At 40.5% G+C, this 18,811-nt stretch overlaps 2 protein-coding genes across 10 annotated transcripts in view; one reads left to right on the forward strand and one right to left on the reverse strand.

Annotated features, from left to right (window-relative positions):
• Positions 1-18,811, forward strand: part of LOC136844493 (zinc finger HIT domain-containing protein 1-like) — a 320,239-nt gene that overhangs the window by 297,374 nt on the left and 4,054 nt on the right. Inside the window, exons 1-4 of one of the 5 annotated variants that reach the window (XM_067113810.1) lie at positions 203-406; positions 1,471-1,532; positions 4,921-5,006; positions 9,059-9,281. In XM_067113810.1, coding sequence (XP_066969911.1) covers positions 4,988-5,006; positions 9,059-9,281 — 242 coding nt within the window. In that variant the 5' untranslated portion in view covers positions 203-406; positions 1,471-1,532; positions 4,921-4,987. Of the gene's footprint in view, positions 1-202; positions 407-1,470; positions 1,533-4,920; positions 5,007-9,058; positions 9,282-18,811 lie in introns of those variants that run through there. The other 4 variants (XM_067113811.1, XM_067113807.1, XM_067113808.1 and 1 more) reach the window with 4 other exon arrangements.
• The window catches only part of LOC136844492 (coiled-coil domain-containing protein 97-like), a 112,390-nt gene continuing 98,749 nt past the window's right edge, over positions 5,171-18,811 (reverse strand). For all 5 annotated transcript variants that reach the window (XM_067113806.1, XM_067113804.1, XM_067113805.1 and 2 more), the window contains one exon: positions 5,171-5,863. The gene's annotated coding sequence lies outside the window, so the exon portion shown is untranslated. The remainder of the gene's footprint in view (positions 5,864-18,811) is intronic.

The raw sequence follows: 18,811 nt of genomic DNA on the forward strand, positions 1-18,811 counted from the left end.
TGTGTATAACCTTATTTAGACCGCAGGTTCAATATATGACTCCCAAATTGTAATCAGCCTACCAAGTGATTGATTCACCTTTTTCATTCTCACTGAATTCCAACTTAAGGGAACTAAAACCAAGCAACTTCAACAAGCGATGGAGTCATCGTTCATAAACATTTTATAAAAGAGGTGCAGTTACAAAGATGACGTGCAAGCCAAACAACCGAAAAATATTATTAACCCCCTCCCCCCAATCATCAACAACATTTTGTTTGACGCTTACACACAAAACTTCGATACATTCGTTGTTTAATTTACATACGGTCTGTTCATTGTGCAAGAGCCCTTGCTGGCATAAGGCCTGCTGAACTCAACAACAACGAGGTATTTGTTAAGGGCAGCCACCTCACCATCTGTCTGGGTTAGTCAAAATGAAAGGCTACCGGTGGGCAAGCTTACTTTACGGACAAGATTCCCTGCATAAATTGATTTTTTAAGGCCAATATATGCACCTTTATGTTTTCCTACATATTATCTTGTGATTCGTTTAAATATGTAGCCTAAGCTTTTTTTTCATACAAAGTTTTTGGTAAAATTTTACCGCAAGGTCTGCTTGCATTTTGGACTTGACAATACAGTTTTTCACATGTTTCAGTGTGTGCTTTGAATGTTTCTGATGTTCATTTCGCTAGCAAATGACCAAACCAACAACAAATAACGTAACCTAGCATAGGGTAACAGGTACTTACCCCAGTGCATGATACAGTTTGAAAACACTCCGTGAACTTGCCTTAATTTGAATGAGAACTATCAATGGAAAGGCTGTTGTATTTCACTCGTTTTGTGTCTCCCTCCCACCCCACCCAAAAATCTTGCTTTCCCACTGTGGTCCCCAGAATTGTGAAATAGGCCTAGGTAGAACTATAGGGTAGCTCCGCGTTGGTAAAGGCAATAAAACTTGACTTTTTCTACAGTTTTTTGGTTGCTAATTATGAATTTACCTTTCATTTTTGGTGCTCGAGTCTAATTAACCTGTAATTAACCCCCAAAGTCCATCCAACAAGGGATTTCCATACCCGATCTTCACAAGACAGAGCATGGGTACGTCTGTTTCGGACGGTTCATATCCCGTCCGGCAAGTGCAATAACTTGTTAACATAAGGGTACCCAACCCTCCCTGGGGCCAGTACTAAACATTGAATGGACATTCCATTTGGCCGACAACAAACAGATGCACTGCCAGTATCAGAACCCCTAAAAATGTAGAAAAAAAAACAGTTGAAAAGGTAAAAACAGGTGTGGAGCTAATATATAGAATTACCATAGGCCTATAAGGATGGGGTCCACCATCAATAAAAATACTCATTTACTAAAAAAAAAGAAATGTCAGAAATGTTCGAAGCACATTAAAATGGGAAAATATATTTAAAAATATAATATGCAACCTAGTGATTTAAAGTACTATACAATTATATCCCCTTCTAGTTGCCTGGAATAACCTAGGCTACGACACCTAGCCTAGTTAGGCTACCCTAATAATGGGTTAGGTAAGTATTTTTGGTGTAAATCAGTATTAAATGTAAGAATCACATAAAATCTATGAAAAACCATAGGCTCTTTTACATTTTAGAAATCTTGGTGTTACCTAAAACTATCTTATGGTATAAATCTTTGTCTAACAGTGATGAAAATCTCCTTTGAGAAATCTTTCTTTAGGGGTCAAGTTAGGTCAAGGCTCTGACAATTAGAGGGATGAATCTTGACTGAACCTCCCATAAACAAACTAGGGTACCAATTCCCACCTAGGAAAAGGGCGTTGGATGACTAAACATTTAAACAAAAATAATTATATGTATGCATCCTTACCTAACCTAAGGTGCCATGACCTACCTGGCCAGTGAGGGGTCGAGCCCCCGGACACCTCAACCTGTCTTATGAATAAGTATTAGTCTTCATTGCTTTGAAAGTTCTGTATTTCACCAGAAAAAAAAAAACAGTTTTAACAGTTTTTTTTTTTTTACATGCACAGCTCAAATACTCAACAGAGAGAGATGGGACTAATTATTTTTGAGAAAGCTGAGGACATGTACTTTCAAGAACCCATTTTTCATTGCTCTTGGAATTACCAGGTAACAGGTAAAGTACCTAAGCTTACTGACACTCAGCAGTGGAGAGTGCCTATTAGATGGCCTTTTGTGTTAGTAAGCTTAGGTAATGGTGCAGTTCCTGTCCAATTGGAACAGCCTTATTGGCTTTGTCCAAGGTATTCTGTTGCCACAAGATATCTTGTATGACTTGTATAAACTGCTCTTGTTTGTTTCTGTGTCTGATACAGCACAGGAGTGCCAATTCAGACTTCTTTATGTTCTCTATGTTACTTTGCATTTTTTGAAGTGAACATTAAGGAGTTTTTCACTTTTCTTTGGGACAGTAACCTTGCTGAGGGGTTTCCTTATGCTCTGCCTACAGTATTGCTTTGGTTTTCGAAGCATTCGGAGGTGGGGCCACACACCATTGCACAATTTTCATAGAGCTTGCACCATGTTTATTGTTGCAGGTTTTTGGAATGGTTTAACGAGTCTTGGTGGTGTAGATGGGTGGTTACACCAATATCATGACTTTTATTTCTTGTTAAGGAGAGTGACGTCTCATACTTTACGTCTTTTAGCAGTGCGAGTACTTGAATGAATGGTTTGCATGCCATCAGGTTGTTTGCACAGCAGAATGTTATGCAATTCAACTCAACTTTCAAAGTTTGGGCATAGGGGTTTTTAGTCCATGTTCTCCTGAATACGAGAGAAGTGTCAAGTATTTGGTAGCTGTACTCAATGGATATAGATTAGGATTACAAGAAAAAGTTGGTTTTCTGTTTTCATTTTCAGTTCTCTGAGTGGTCATGAAAGTAAGTTGCATCACATGTAGGACACCCTGCTTGTGTGTTTTCCTTCCCAAGCTTCTTTGAAGAGTCATAAAAACTGTTTCTTCACTCGACTCTGGCAGTTCCTCATTGGCCTCTTGCTGAGGGGTTTCCCAATCTGCTGTTTCCCTGGTTGAAGCACCATTAGAGTTAACCATCCCTCTTTCCTTGTCAGCTGCTCATTCACCAATTCCATTGTGCTGTATGCATCTTGCAAATTTATGTTAGAATTCTTCAGTGGTTCCTGTGAGAAAGTTTTTCTCGCAGGGCTGCAAGGGTAGGGTGCTTTCTGAGATCAGTTTCATAGAAGAGGGTATCTCTCTGCTTGGAGGATATACTCAGCAGATCACACTTCCCCTTTTAACTTAACCAAGTCGGGTCCCTTTCAGTGTCTGACATAAAGGCAATAGTTTGCCTTTGCAGTCTTAACTGATTGGGCTAGACCTTTCCTCTTCAGTGGAGTTGAGTTTTCTATGATAAGTGTTCAACATTCTCCATCTCTCAGGAACTTCAGTTCCAAGTGATTTATGTTCTTGGTGCTTTAAGCATTATGAAGGCATCTTTCAAGCCTCAGTTCCGGTGTTGGACAGTCTTTTCACTGTGATCTTCCTGGCCTCACTGTATAAGTGGGGAAGTCTTAAGGCTAGCCATATCACATTTAGCTTTCGGTAGGATGGGGATCACTCTCATTCCATCGTTCCTCATAGGATTAATTCTTCCCCCTGAATCAAAAGTGGAGATACAGGTGAGGAACTGCTTTGCCAGCCTGTGCTTTTCAGTACTATCTGGAGTTTTCCATTCCCAGGGTTTGGAGTGCTTTCTTCTGTCTTTAGTACTGATTAGCATGGAAAAGACTTGTCTATGAACTCGTATCTTGTAGCTTCATATGGGTTCATTAGACCATCACCTCTGACGAGAGGTTGGTTCCCTTCCTGTGGGAGGGCTTTCAAAGTCGGGCTTTAGTGCGTCCCTCACTGTTTGGTTGAAATTTTGGTTTTCGAGGTAAATAGGGTGGGGCCTTGCCATATCAGATTTCCCTGTTCCTCATTCTGCCTAAGGGATGTCACTGCCAAGTCCCGAACACTTTTCTTCAGGCCTGTAGTGATTGTCCAACAACTTGTTTAATTACCAGGCTTTGTTGTGGACATGGTCAGTACCTTTGCCAATGTACCCAGGCCTAGTGTAAGTGAAAGTGAAATGACTGGATTCCATTCCATCCTATTTTTCCTCTTTCAAGAGTAGCATCTTGACCAAAGTATTGTGTAGTCAGGCAGATTACAGGTTATTGCACTTTGGGCATCCTCTCCTGGTCTGTGACTGGAGGCATCTCCCTTGTTGTCTCTTTTGTAATAAGAGGCAAAGGGGACTGGGTAGGGTTTCCTGGCACAAATTTCTGGTTTTCATGAGGAATGAAGTCACTTATGGGAGATGCCATGGTTCTCTGAATGTTTCCTTATTTGAGTAACCCCTTCTCGCTTTAGGAGGGGCACTACTACTCTGGCCAAACATTTCACCAGGCTGGTTGGAGGTTTCGAATCATGACCCTGCTTGCAAAGCAACCAGGATCATGACAATTCCCACCTGAGGAGTAAGCCTCCTATATAAAAGATGATGGTTTGTATTCCTTAAGAAACAAATATAACTTGAATAACAGTTTGTATTTTTCCCAGGTAGACTAACCACAGCCTTTTAGTCTTACCTGAACCCCCTGCTCATACCCTGCAGCCAAGAGAAAATGGAGTACAACTGTTGGTGAGTGAGGGATACTCCCCAACTCAGCCCTTCCCTGTCTCCACCTGGTTAACCACCTTGTTACCAAGTTTCAACCGGTCTCCACCTTGTGCTAAAAGATACTTCTGTATAAAAGGCTCTGGTTTGTATACTTAGGAAAAATACAAATTGTTATTCAGAATGTCATTTCTAAGATTTGAATAGCAAATAGAAATTGCAATTAAGCCTGTTTCATAGATTCATAAAATTCTTTTAAACTAAATTCTGATAAATATAATTTCTTTCAGAATGAGGCTGATGCTCATCATGAGGTGTCTTACAGTTAGAAGAGCAACTTAGGTCCTTAAAGGAACAATGACTACTCGTGAATCAGGTTAGTTCATAAGTGTTGGCTTCAAATTACTCTGTAGAGGTTTATGTGCAAATAGAAATTGTTTTAAGGGAAGTGCTGAAGTTGTAGGGGCTTTTTTTTTCTCAATTCACTATTGGAGAAGAGATGTCAGAGAACAAACTTAGAGGTTAAAGAAAACTCTTATCCACTTATCCCAATTTATTTATCTTAATACTACAACAACCATCAAAAGAACCTAAGCTAATTTATCAATCTTTATACTACAACAACCATCAAAAGAACCTTGACCTAATTTATCAGTCTTAATACAAAACCTTTGTTGGTTTTCAAAGAGCCATTCAAAGCCTTGCTGTCAAATAAATCAGGAGAGCCAATGTTATATTCTTTACTTCATAGTTTTCACTGTCAACATCAACTTCTTCAGTAACCTTTTCCCTTCCTTGATTCACCTCAAACTTCTCAGCCTGACTCTTTTTCTGTCTCCCTCTCTGAGGTGATTTCTCCTTTTAACACACTATACTTAAGACGTCTGCATTCTCTGGAATAGTCTTCTGTTTCTTCTGTCTAAGCATTACACTTCCTTGCAGAAAACCGAGTCCGAGTATAAAAGCTGAACGAATCATAGATGAGCCTTCGGAAAATCACTCTCAATATCCTTCCACTAGCACCATGTTACGACCACTTATGTCTTATCTGCTTATTATCTCTCGTCCTCTTACTCCATCAGTGCTTTCTGACAACAAGGGCTAAGGAAGTGACGTTCTGTAGACGTAATCAGCTGGTTTTGGCCTCTCCAGCTGTTCAACTGATTGAGATTTGATAATTGCCAATAGATATCCTATTACGGGTGAAGGGGAGCTCTACCATCCGTCACTCGACTGCAAGAAAAAAAAAAAAAAATAACAAGAACACTTAAACCCGTCAAGCATTTACTTACAAACAAAAAGATACATACAAAACAAAAATGGAAAAAACACAAATTTCATCACACAAACCCAACTTCTAAACGCCACCACAACGCCATAAAGCCCCATTATAAAGTAAAGACTGTTTCTACCTTATGATTGAAGGGATTTGCTTCAAATTTTTACCACTTATTGTACAACTAATGATTAAAATTCTCTCGTGGAGAAATTTAGAAATTTTTTGCAGCTGAAAAAATCATGTCACTCTTCATAAATAAGAAAAAAATAATTGCACTAAAAAATTGTTTTCCTGAAGACAAAATAAAGATATATAGTTATACTAAACTCTGTAAAATTTTCATTGAATTTGTTTTAGTCTTCTTAGAGAAATTAAACAGAAAAAAAAATTTTTTAGACTTTCAAGAGAATCCGGAGACAATCAGGACATCTTCAGCTGTACAAGCAACGAAGAAAATTGTCCACGAACCACTCTAAACTTTTTTTTTTTAGCAATAACGCTTCAAGATGTGTTTATTTACACATAAAACAGCCCAAAATAGTCCATAACTCACTCTGATCTATCCAGAATTAGTCATACAGACATTTTTTACAAGTTTTTTTTACAATTTGTCATTCACAGTGCCATACAAACAATGAAACAAAATTTTTCAGTAAACCAATCTGAAACATTTTTTTAGCATTATCACTTCAGGATATGTTTATTTAGACATAAAACAGTTGAAAATATTAATAACTAAAATTTAATAATTCCTCGAAATTCAGCGATTGACACGCCCCTTAAAATAATGCTTAACTGGCAATTCATAAATTTTTCATTAGATGTAAAATGTCAGTGTATTCTATTTGAGGAATTCTTTCACTTTATTCTGTTTACTGTTTAGGGAATCTCTTATAAGTGGTACTATTAGACTGTGGAAATTTGACTTTGTGATCTGATAGGACGACAAAGTACAGTACAGTAGAAACACAAAATACGTACCTAGATAATCTGTTTATACTGTATATTGACCCCTCCCTTTCAGGGTGAACCATGGTTCTTGCATCTATTGTTTTCAGTTTTGTTTATGTTTTCACAGTAAGAGGAGCAGGGGACGTTGCTGTTTAACTCACCTATTTTGGTGTGAACTAAGAATATTGTTTGGGATTGTGATTTGATATTGATTGGCTTGTCTGAGTTTGTAAGGTAAGTAGATGGAGCACCTGGCTTTACACATGGCTTACAAGTCACTGTCAACATTCCTCACACTGGAGGTTAAGGTCACATTAAAGTCAAAATCAACACCTTCAGTAAAGTGTTAATAGACTGTTATAATTATAAAGCTGGGGTCTTGCTAGATAAATGGGGTATACTAGGATGATACGCCACTTACCTTAACTACCACAAAAATCTGGACTCTGGCCATTAGGACAGCTAAAATTATAAACAACAAAATATGGCTGAAGGTCTACGTCAAGAGGGGAGTGATTAGATAAACTCTGGGGTTTAATGTAATTCATTACATTTACAAAATAAAACACATCAGAAGAATGGTAGCATAATTCTGGTGTAATAAGGCAAGAGCAAATGACGGGGAATTTCCTGGAGGGAATACAATAGGTTGCCCACTTCAAAGGGCGTTGAAAACGAGGTTGGGGGGCCACTATGCACACAAGATGATACACAGATTCGCAGCTGAATACTCCTAATCTGCAATCAAAACACTTACGGTTACTCAACCAAAACTAGCACTGTAATGAAGGAAACTGGGGATTGCATAGAAGATGCATAGACTGAACTCGATTCCAGTGACTCAAATATCATACGATTACACTTCTCATAAATGCTTTGCAGTTAAACAGCACAAAATATAAAAAGCAATACAGGTCTCACTGTAGGTATATCGCACTATGAAAAGAAAAGAAATTCGTTGAAGGCAAATAGGGAACATGGCTGACGAAAAACCTTAAATCCTGGTACTTGACCTTTCTTAGGAGCTGAAGTTCTCTTTTTATGAGGGGCCAGCGAGACGGAAGGCAAGTGAATTAAGTCACAACAAAAGTTACTTTGGATACTGCCAGCCACATGTTGGAAATAGGCAATTTAATGGAGCAAGGGACGGAGTTCTGTCCTCTGTGGCCGCCCAAACAATCCTAAGATCGAGCGTCTCTCTCCAAGGCCCTTTATAGCTTCGGGGATTACGTTTTCTCTTCTTCCTAGGTGGCATTGTGATCACTCTACCCACATGGAAATGCAGGCAGAGGGGCTGCAATTTCAAGATGGTGGAACACACGTGTTCAGCCCACCAGCTGACCTGCCTCGGGCAACAATTAGCTCTGATTGGGTCCGCACATGGAATTAAGGAATTTCCGACAGCACTTTGGAACAAGAAAGAGATTAAAGTGGTTTTCCCCCCAAAGGCAGTCATGAGAAAGGTTTTAGAGGTGAATTTGCCTACATTGAATCATACTAAATTGAATTAATTAATTGCTTAGTCCTTTTTCCTCTGACTTATTGCATGTAAGACGGCGTATGAGAGGATGCTCTTGATAAGATCGTTGATAGTACTGCTACATACAGTATGTTACTGTAAAACACGGTGGCACTCATGCCATCTGCGTCAGTAATGTGAACAAACATCCAATGGCCAGTGCTGGATTTGACAGAAATTCATTTGCTGAATGGAGAATGACATCACACTACAGACAATGACCTCAACATTTTTTCAGTCATGGCCCAAAAATAAAACTGAATTTGTTTTATTATTTGATATTAATATTCTTGTTAATATGCCAATTATGTTTACTAAATATTTATATAATATATATATATATATATATATATATATATATATATATATATATATATATATATATTTATATAATATATATATATATATATATATAATTTTTTTTTTTTTTTGTAGCCTGCCAGAGGTACAGTAAGTGGTGCACATGGATTGTTAGGAGTCCTGTCCCACTTGTTTACAACTGGGGTTAAAGTTTGCATTTTATCCCTGCCATACAAGTCAACCCCAAATTTTGGAAAGATTTTTTCAGACTTGACAAGCCAGCTTGTTTGCTGCAATATATGTTAATATTGTAAGTTATGTACCACATGGCTTTTTTTTTTATTTCATTACTGTACTGTACTTTCTTGTGGTTTTCCAGGTCGACTGAAAGATGGATCAGAGCGCCGTATATTGGATGAAGCCGCAAGGCGTCGCCGTGTCAGGAAAGCTTTGGAAGCCTTGGAACAAGATAATTTCCATGATGATCCACATGCTAATCTTGTTATGAGCAAGAAAGCTCCAAAGTTTGAAGAGTCATTAGATGGAAATAAGAACAAAGATCGTAAAAGACGAACAAGAAGCACAGAGTATTTTAAGCAAAGGTTAGCAAGAGGCTGTGGTGTTTCATTGTGATTAGTTTGTTAGTCCATTTTTTAAGCAGATAAGACATTTGAAATTCAAAATGGAAGTGATGGATATCAGTTTGTAGTCATGAAAAGCAATTCAAGTTTAAATATACTTCACTTGCTACTTACTTGAAGCTTTTGCCACTTGCTTGTTTACACTTAACTGAACACTGAAGCAATGGTAAAAATAAAAGGTTGTGCCTAAGGAATGTAAAAATTACTTTGGACTTTTTCTGTCTTCTCAGGATAAATTTTGTTGACAGAAAATGTGTAGTGGTTCAAAGTAACATTGTCTCTGCCACCCACCCAGAATTCAAGATTTAACAGAATACACTGGACATAATCAGATTTTCTTGCAGCTTAGTTGTTAGTTGGTTTGCCTCTACTCATTTGAGTAAATTCTTTGGAGTTTCTAAGAGCCTAGGTCCCTAACATATTACACTTTCTAAGGGCCCTCTCAGGTCCATCAGCCCTTTGAACACAATCTAGGACATTCACCAACTTGGCTTCCACAGCGGGGTACATAATGCCATCAGTGCACCTCATGCAGTGCACAGTAGGCATTACTTAAGGTTCTTTGCAGTGTCCCTTTGGCCCCTAGCTACAACTCCTTTCATTCCTTTTACTGTACCTCTGTTCATATTCTCTTTCTTTCATCTGACTTTCCACCCTCTCTAACACTTGTGTCACAGTGCAGCTGCAAGGTTTTCCTCCTGTTCCACCTTTCAAGCCTTCTTACTGTCAATTTACCTTTCAGCACTGAATGACGTTATAGGTCCCAGTGCTTGGCCTTTGGCTCAAATTCTATATTTTATTCTATTCTTCACCAGCTTGGCCTCCCACCTAAATAGCAATATCTGCAGAATATGTTTGACAGGTCTGGTATGAACAGTTTTTATAACCCACGACTAGATGTTAATAGCAAAATATATTTATCCAAACATAATTGTGGATTGTTCCTCTACATATACAAACCTTCGGTCTTTACACATGGGATTAACTTTCAGCGCAAGCTGGAGGCAGCCATTTAACTAAAAAAAAAAACAAGGTGGTTATTGGTAGTTGGCTACCGATGGTAGGGGAGGAAGCTCTTCCTTCCAGTTGGTACACATCCACTTTTCGTTTTTGCCACAGTCTGAGACAGATGTGTCTCTTCTACTGCCTGCTGTTCGACTTAATTCTTAGTTATTTCTTTTTGTTTTTGAGTATATTGTTGTTTTGAGATATTTTGCTTATTTGGAAATACTGTAACCTTGCATCATGTTCTACTCTGTTCACTCTTCGCTCTTTCTTGCTGCATAGATGTTCCTACAAAGTTATGCTGCATAGTTGTTATCACCTTGTTTTAGCCTATGAGACATTCTTTTATATCCTCTCTAACTTGGTTTTGCCTTTTTATATAATGCAAACCCAGCACTTGTCTTGCCTTGGTGTTTGTTCTTTTATTCTGTTATATCTTTTTTCTATTGCACATTCAAGGAGAGAGGGTCTGCCTCTTGCCACTAACAGTTCTATTTTTGATGCCTCCTCAACCTCGTTTTATTGAGCATCCTTGTTCGACATCTGTGTTCTGCTTGTTCTGAAGTGTTTTCTCTCTAAAGCAAGCAGTTTTTAATTTCAACTACACAGTTTCTTGGAATGTTGTGATGTTTTAATCTTTTACATCTAGAGCTTGAGACAGAGGAGGGTTCTCTTGCTCAGTGCGGTGGTTTCGCAACCTGTCATATGAGAGCTCTGCTTGCCTTCAAGCATGGAATCCCCTCTCTCACAAGGAGGAAGCGGAGGTTGATGTTGCATGCCCTTAGACAGAGTTTACCGATTTTGGCAAGTCATCTCCAAAACCAGTAGCTGTTCCTGTCTATGGTTCTTTCTCCATCTCGAGGGGGGGGGAGACGTCGGGCATTCCTTCGCCCCCTCCTCCTCCTCTTGTTCCTGTTCTGGAGGATGAGAAGTCCCAGGAAAGCTCCCTTGAAATTTTCATTGCCACCGATTTCGGTTTGGGGGTGTGGTTTGTTGTAGCTTCAAGAGCTAATACACACACACGCACAACATTGGATTTGCAGTTGATCCTTCTCCTTTATCTTTTGCTGTAGGCTACGACTGTGTCTTCGTGTCTTCCTCGGGCTTTCCTCCCCGACAGTTCGTCTGCCACCAGTGTAGCTCCTGCAAAGATCATCGTCTTCCCCTTCCTTCCATTGACCTTCTAGGCATGGCCGAGCATATCTTCAGTGCCAGAAAGAGAGTTCCTAGAGTATACTTGTGTTTACTCTTCCTTGCAAGTTTCCTTGGAGAACAGTCCCTGGTTGCTGTTTTCAGTGATGCCGCCGCAGTATTCTGGACGTCTTAAGCCAAAGATACGCTCTCCAAGGAAGGAAGTGGAATGTTGCATGCCCATGTCTATGCTTTGTGACATACAACCGAGGAGGAAAGAGAGAGACCCTGGGTAGGCAGAAGTAGCTTTGCCTTTGCCACATTGTTGCAGTCGTGACATTCCAATGTTGCTGCAGTTTGCCAGACATCATTAGCCAAAGATTCGCTTTCCAAGGAAAATAAGCGTGGCCGCGCAGATGTTGCACGGCCATGTCCCTTCTACAAATGTTGCACAACTGAGATACAACTTTCTCTGGTTGTTTTTAGCTGATTACATGTCCTCCTGCACATTCCCGCTCAGGAACATTGCCATGGCATAGCAGGTCCGGGCTGGGCCCCCATCCACTCTCATGTGGAGGTTTGGAGGAGAATGAGATGGCTCTTCTGAGAGTTTTTTCCCCATGTTCATATGAAGGTTTCATAGTGGATGGATCGCTTTTTAGAGCATTTCCCTCTTCCACATTTATGTCTGTAACATCCCACCTGTTCACATTGTTGTGAGCAAATTCACCAACCTCTCCAAGGCGCCACTCCGTTCCCTGGCAAACAGTCACTTTTCTGAGAGCGTTTCTACCTCCACGGTTGGGCGAGGGGCATCGATGGCACTTCAGTGGACATCTGGGGTGCAGCACCCACCCATCTTCATTTAGAATCGGGAGCACATCTGCACATTCTCTCTCTCTCTCTCTCTCTCACATCCGTGGTATTGCAGCAGTCTTCCTGGAACAGTCAACATCTGTTTTCTGTAATGACTACATCCAGCTGAACAGGAGCGTTCTCCCAAACCCTTACGGCCATCGTTGCATAAGTGGCAACCTTTCACGACCATGTTTATCCACGAAGACTTCAACATTCTACAGGTTTGTATAGGAATATTTGTTTAGTCGTCTACTCAACTTTGGCACTCGGTTCTCTTCTGGAGTTGGGATACTTTTAGTTTCGACAGCACAGTTTTCTTCAGATCCCGTATGTTTCCGACTGCAGTTTTTGTAAACCTTATAATAAGGACAGCCATCCCTGCTTATTCTGAAGTCTTTGATAAAAGACGTGTAAGAGCTGTGGGTGACTGTCTGCATATCCACACCTGTGAAATATCCACTGACATACCTTGCTTATTAAATCACACTGATGAAATATTACAGCTTCCTTTCTCAAGAAATTTTATCCTCCAGGATGTGGGCATATGTGTTTCCTTCTGGCTTATTCTCTACTCTCCGGGTGTTCAGTTATTCACAGTACCCTGTGAGAATACACTGGACACTTTGTTCCTGACTTTCACAGTGCAACTACTCCACTGGATCCATCAGGCCTTCTCAAAGGCTGGGATTCTTCAGCAGCTTGATCTCCCATCTAATTTGCAATTTGGGTGCAATATTAATAATGGGTTTACTATGAAAACATTTCATTTTTATATAATATAACATATTTTTCATTTAACACAAAAAATTATTTTATATGACATGTCATATATTGAAGTATCCACCTTCCTTCCCATTGTTCTTACTATACAAGGTGCAATCTATGTGACAGAACGAGTTAGGTAATACCTACCTACCGATGGTTCAGAGGAGCCCATGCCAGGATAGTCACCCATAGCTATTTTGCTTTCACCTTGAAGACTACAGAATGATTGGGGGACATTTGTGACAATTTGAGCTCAATATGATAGACAGGTCTGTTTGAAAAATGACAAATTTTAAAGTAATTTGTATTTTTCCCTTACTTGAGGAATTACCTTCAGCACGAGCTGGAGCAGGCTATTTTAATACAACAAAGTTGTTCGGTAGTTAACTACCAGTAGGAGGGGTGAGGGGTACCCTCACCACCTCCTGCTGCTGAGCGATGCATTCACTTGCCCAATAGCCCAAGTATCAGAGTGAGGGGTGGCTAGAGGTGGGCAGTACAATACTTAAAAATTTGTCATTTGTTCCTACATGCATACAAACTCGGTCTTTACATGAGGAAGACTTACTGATTGGTGGGAGGATCTGAGTAAGTTTCCTAACCGACGGGTGGTTTGCCTCACCTGGGTCTCTTCCTGGTCGTACAATGCCGAGCAAAGGAAGAATCCCATGCCTTTGATCAGAGGACAAAAATGTGTGCTTAACTGTCAGACTTCCAGGCTTTTCGAAGTAATGGGTTTGAACAGCAACATTACTTCAAACAAGACTTAGTTCCTCCATGTCGGAGACAATAAAGCTAAAAATAACCAATGGGTTTGTTTATTGTCAGTCCCTCTCTCCCCTTGCTAGAGGGAGGGTAGGGCTTTTGCTTCTATTAGACCATAGTAAATAGAAAAATAGAAAGGCTGATCACTCACTTGCATCTGTGCCCATCCAGTGCATGATGGGAGGGAAGGGTATAAGAAAAGGGAAAGGAGGGAGACCAGTCACACACTTTCACTCTCACTTTTGCAGCCATACATCTTGAGACAAGATGCTACCTGCCCCAGTGGGGAAACTGGATGAGCTACACAACTTATTGAGCAGCCACCACAGGACCCAAGGAAAAGGTGTCCTAGGACCTATGGGCAGTGTCCCTCGGGTAAAAGGAGGTGAATGTCAAGACCATACTCCTGCTCTCAGAACCTGATGAACCGACAGGTTCTTCCTGAATGCAAGGGACAGAGCAATGCCCCTGACTTTGTGAGCACTAGGCCAGAACATATTTGAATCCTCTTCATTCGATGTTGAGTATGCCTGTTTGATAGTCTCACAAAGCCAAAAAGAGATGGTGTTCTTGGACACCTCTTTCTTGGTTAATCCTAAAACGCCAACTGGACGTATCATAAGTCGACTAAAATTGTCTGTCGGGTGACGAGTGGATGTACCGTACGTCGACTACAAAAAATTTCAACCTTCGATCAACTTTGACTTGACCGAAATGGTCAAAAAACACAATTGTAAGCTAAAACTCTTACTCTAGTAATATTCAATCATTTACTTCATTTTGCAACAAATTGGAAGTCTCTAGCACAATATTTTGATTTATGGTGAATTTTTGAACAAACTTTTTCCTTACGTCCACGCGGTAACTCTGCCGAAGATTTCAGAAATTCTTTCGTCATTTTGTCGTAATTTTTGCACTATTTTATATTAGCCGTTACATAAAGTTTTATATATGAAAATGTGTGCAATTTCATGTAAAATACAACAAAAAACAACCCATGGTTGTAGCTTTTATCAGTTTGGAAATATTTTCATATAAATCACGGTAAGTGCCAAAATTTCAACCTTTGGTCAACTTTGACTCGACCGAATGATCGAAAAACGCAATTGTAAGCTAAAACTTTTACATTCTAGTAATATTCAATCATGTACAATACCTTCATTTTGCAACAAATTGGAGATCTCTAGCACAATATTTCGATTTATGGTGAATTTTTGAAAAAACTTTTCCCTTATGTCCGCGCGCGGTAACTCGGCCGAACATCTCAGAAATTCTTTTGTCACTTTGTTGTAATGTTTGCACCGTTTTATATTAGTCGTTACATAAAGTTTTATATATGAAAATGTGCGCAATTTCATGTAGAATACAATAGAAAATAACTCATGGTTGTAGCTTTTATCAGTTTTGAAATATTTTCATATAAATCACGATAAGTGCCAAAATTTCAACCTTTGGCCAACTTTAACTCGACCGAAATGATCGAAAAATGCAATTGTAAGCTAAAACTCTTACATTCTAGTAATATTCAATCATGTACCTTCATTTTGCAACAGATTGGAAGTCTCTAGCACAATATTTTGATTTATGGTGAATTTTTGAAAAGAAAAAAAACTTTTTTCTCCATTGGAGGGAATGAAGGTGAAGCCGCCTCCACAAACTCGAATGAACATCTCAGAAATTCTTTCGTCACTTTGTCGTAATTTTTGCACCGTTTTATATTAGTTGTTACATAAAGTTTTATGTATGAAAACGTGTGCAATTTCATGTAGAATACAACAAAATATAACTCATGGTTGTAGCTTTCATCAGTTTTGAAATATTTTCATATAAATCACGATAAGTGCCAAAATTTCAACCTTCGGTCAACTTTAACTCGATTTCAACCTTCAGTCAACTTTAACTCGACCGAAATGGTTGAAAACACAATTGTAAGCTAAAACTCTTACATTCTAGTAATATTCAATCATTTACCTTCATTTTGCAACAAATTGGAAGTCTCTAGCACAATATTTCGATTTATGGTGAATTTTTGAAAAAAAACTTTTTCCTTATGTCCGCGCGGTAACTCGGCCGTACATCTCAGAAATTCTTTCGTCACTTTGTCGTAATGTTTGCACCATTTTATATTAGTCGTTACATAAAGTTTTATATATGAAAATGAGCGCAATTTCATGTAGAATACAACAAAAAATAATGCGTGTTTGTAGCTTTTATCAGTTTTGAAATATTTTCATATAAATCACGATTAGAAAAAATTCTACCTTCGGTCAACTTTAACATGACTGAAATGGTCGAAAACTGCAATTGTAAGCTAAAACACTTACAGTCTAGTAATATTCAATCAATTACCTTCATTTTGCAACAAACAGGAAGTCTCTAGCACAATATTTCGATTTATGGTGAATTTTTTAAAAAAACTTTTTACATCCGCACGTTACGAATTCATGCAACATTTTGTGATATTTTCTCTGTGTTGCTTTGATCGTTTTACAATTTGATATATACCAAAATCATCGCAATTTATTGTACAATACAAAAAAAAAAAATAACTCATTACCTTTAACCATTTTGCTCACAGCGCGATTTGTATACAGTACAATTATATATGAAATTTTTTTTTTTTGTGCTGTCATATATTTCAATATTTATATATGATAATGATATTTTTTTCATTTCTGATGGTTGCATACTAAACTTCAGGCAATGACAAAAAAGGAGCAAAAAATGAACTCTTAATCTTAAAGACTAAAGCGTGCTGTGATTTTTTGAAAAAACTTTTTTCCACTTCTGGGGCTTAACTCCCGAGCGCCGCCAGTCTGACAGACACTTTTGTAAATAAGAGGCTCGGCGTTTAAGGGTTAAGGGCTACAGGGCCGCTGTGGGCGTAGTCCTACACCCGCTTAAAGGGCATCGATCTCTTCCCCATGGGAGATCTATATGCTGATGAGAAGCCTTGAAAAGTCTTGCCCTCCCAGGGAACTCAGGCCACGAGTGGGATGTGACTCGTTCTACGGAGCCTGACTCATCCACCTTACGAGCCCTTACGAGAGTAGTCAGACCATAGGGATCTGACCCTCAAGACTGTATTCTTGCTTGCCCTGGCATTGGCGAAGAGAGTAGGTAAACTCAATGGTCTTTCTTGTAATGTTAAACACTCGAGGGGATGGGGATCTGTTTTGCTTGAATTTTTCCCGGAATTCGCAGCGAAGACTCAGAATCCATCAGTCTCTGACATTAGGTTTGAATCCTTCTCAATCCCCTCCCTAGAGGACTTTAATGGTAATGACCCAGATGAGATGCTACGTAGTATGTCCAGTTAAGTGCTGCGGTGCTACCTTATGAGAACTCGACAGCTCAGGCCTGGGTGTCAAGGACTCTTTAGAGATGCTTCTCTTGGCGAAGGAAGACAAGTCCGTTCCAACCAGAGAGAAACCCCTTCCACGATAACAACCACAGAAGATGATCCACTTCCCCTGATAGACATCTGCAAAGGATTTCTGAAGGTATCCAGGCATCTCTGACCCTGCTCGGTGATAAAAGCCTTTCGCTCGCGAGAGATGCTGGATAATCTCCAGCCATAAAGAGATAAGAGCTCTACAGACTGGTGGAACCTCTCGACATGGGGCTGGCAAAGAAGGTTGTGCCAGGGAGGAATCTCTCACAGTGCCTCAGATAGCAAAACTAGCAGGTCTGGGTACCATTCGGCATGTAGCCATTCGGGAGCCATCAGGGTCATTCTGAGATTCACAGTGATATATTCTCTGCAGGAGAGAGACCCTCCTCAGAACCCCCTGACCCCCTCTCGACCACCCGAGTCCTGTCCACACGATTCCTGGTATAACCCCAGGAGGTTGAGGGAACAGGTGAGAGGGGCCTAGCACCCTTCACAGACCTGCCAGAGGCCGAGGTCTTGGCAGGAGAGGAAATCCGTGAACAGTCGTCAACCCGTGGTGACAACCGTTGCATGGGTCTGGGAGAACGGATCCCGTCACACGAACGTGAGCAAGGGTTGTCCTGGGAGAGTGAACACGTTCACACAAACGTGCATGGAAGCTATCTCAAGGGGAGTAGTTCCGCTTGGGGACTGCCCCTGGGAAAACGATCATGCGCACACGGGCAAGCGTGGGTTGTCCCGACGACATGCTGTAATCCTCTTCAAGGCCTTGGCCTCTACGTGCGAAGAAGACTGAACAGGGGACCTTCTCAATGCTTTCCCAGGTGAGCGGACTCGAAAGTCAGCAGAACTGTCTAGGGACCCTGATCTTTAAGCAGCCATGTCGTGGCTCATGAAAGCAGTGCCTCGAGTCGTAGAACTTGCAGGGGGTGGGGCAGCGCCTGCATGCTGCACACTCACACTCTACTCTCTCTATAGGACACGGCCCAGTCCATGGACAGTATGTGCTTCCCAGAGCTGCACAGGTCCATTGGACCCCAGGCAGAAGAACCTTTGATGGCATGGGTCAGGGAGACCCGTGCATGCGAAACATCTGAGGCACAGGGGATGCAATAGATGACATTGCTACATGGGGGTCTGAGAGAGGGCCAGGTCGAAGCTTTGGAGCCTTGTGCAGCGGAAGGTTCTTTACTAGACCTGGGAGGTGACTTCCAACATCTGGTATCGGTGCCTTAGGTGTCAGTGGCCATGGGAGACCCACGGACTCGGCTTGTGGAAGCCACATCGTGGCTTACCCGAGCACCTGTTGCTCCAGTACCGCAGGGAGCCGAAGAGACCCATGACAAAGGTTCCATGTCCAGAGACATGGGAGAACCAGCAAGAGATACCTTTGCTTCTTCCGTGGAAGAAGACAGACCATGAGAGGGCCTACGTGCAATGATTCTTCCGTGGAAGAAGACAGGCCGTGAGAGGGCCTACGTGCCTTCTTACAGTCGAGAGAAGCAACATTCTTCTTTTGGTCTATCTGCATAACAGGACCTTTAGAAGGAGAAGGGGAGGAGGTGAGGACAAG

Source organism: Macrobrachium rosenbergii, chromosome 12 (assembly GCF_040412425.1).
Source record: "Macrobrachium rosenbergii isolate ZJJX-2024 chromosome 12, ASM4041242v1, whole genome shotgun sequence".
In the NCBI taxonomy this organism is placed as follows: Eukaryota; Metazoa; Arthropoda; class Malacostraca; order Decapoda; family Palaemonidae; genus Macrobrachium; species Macrobrachium rosenbergii.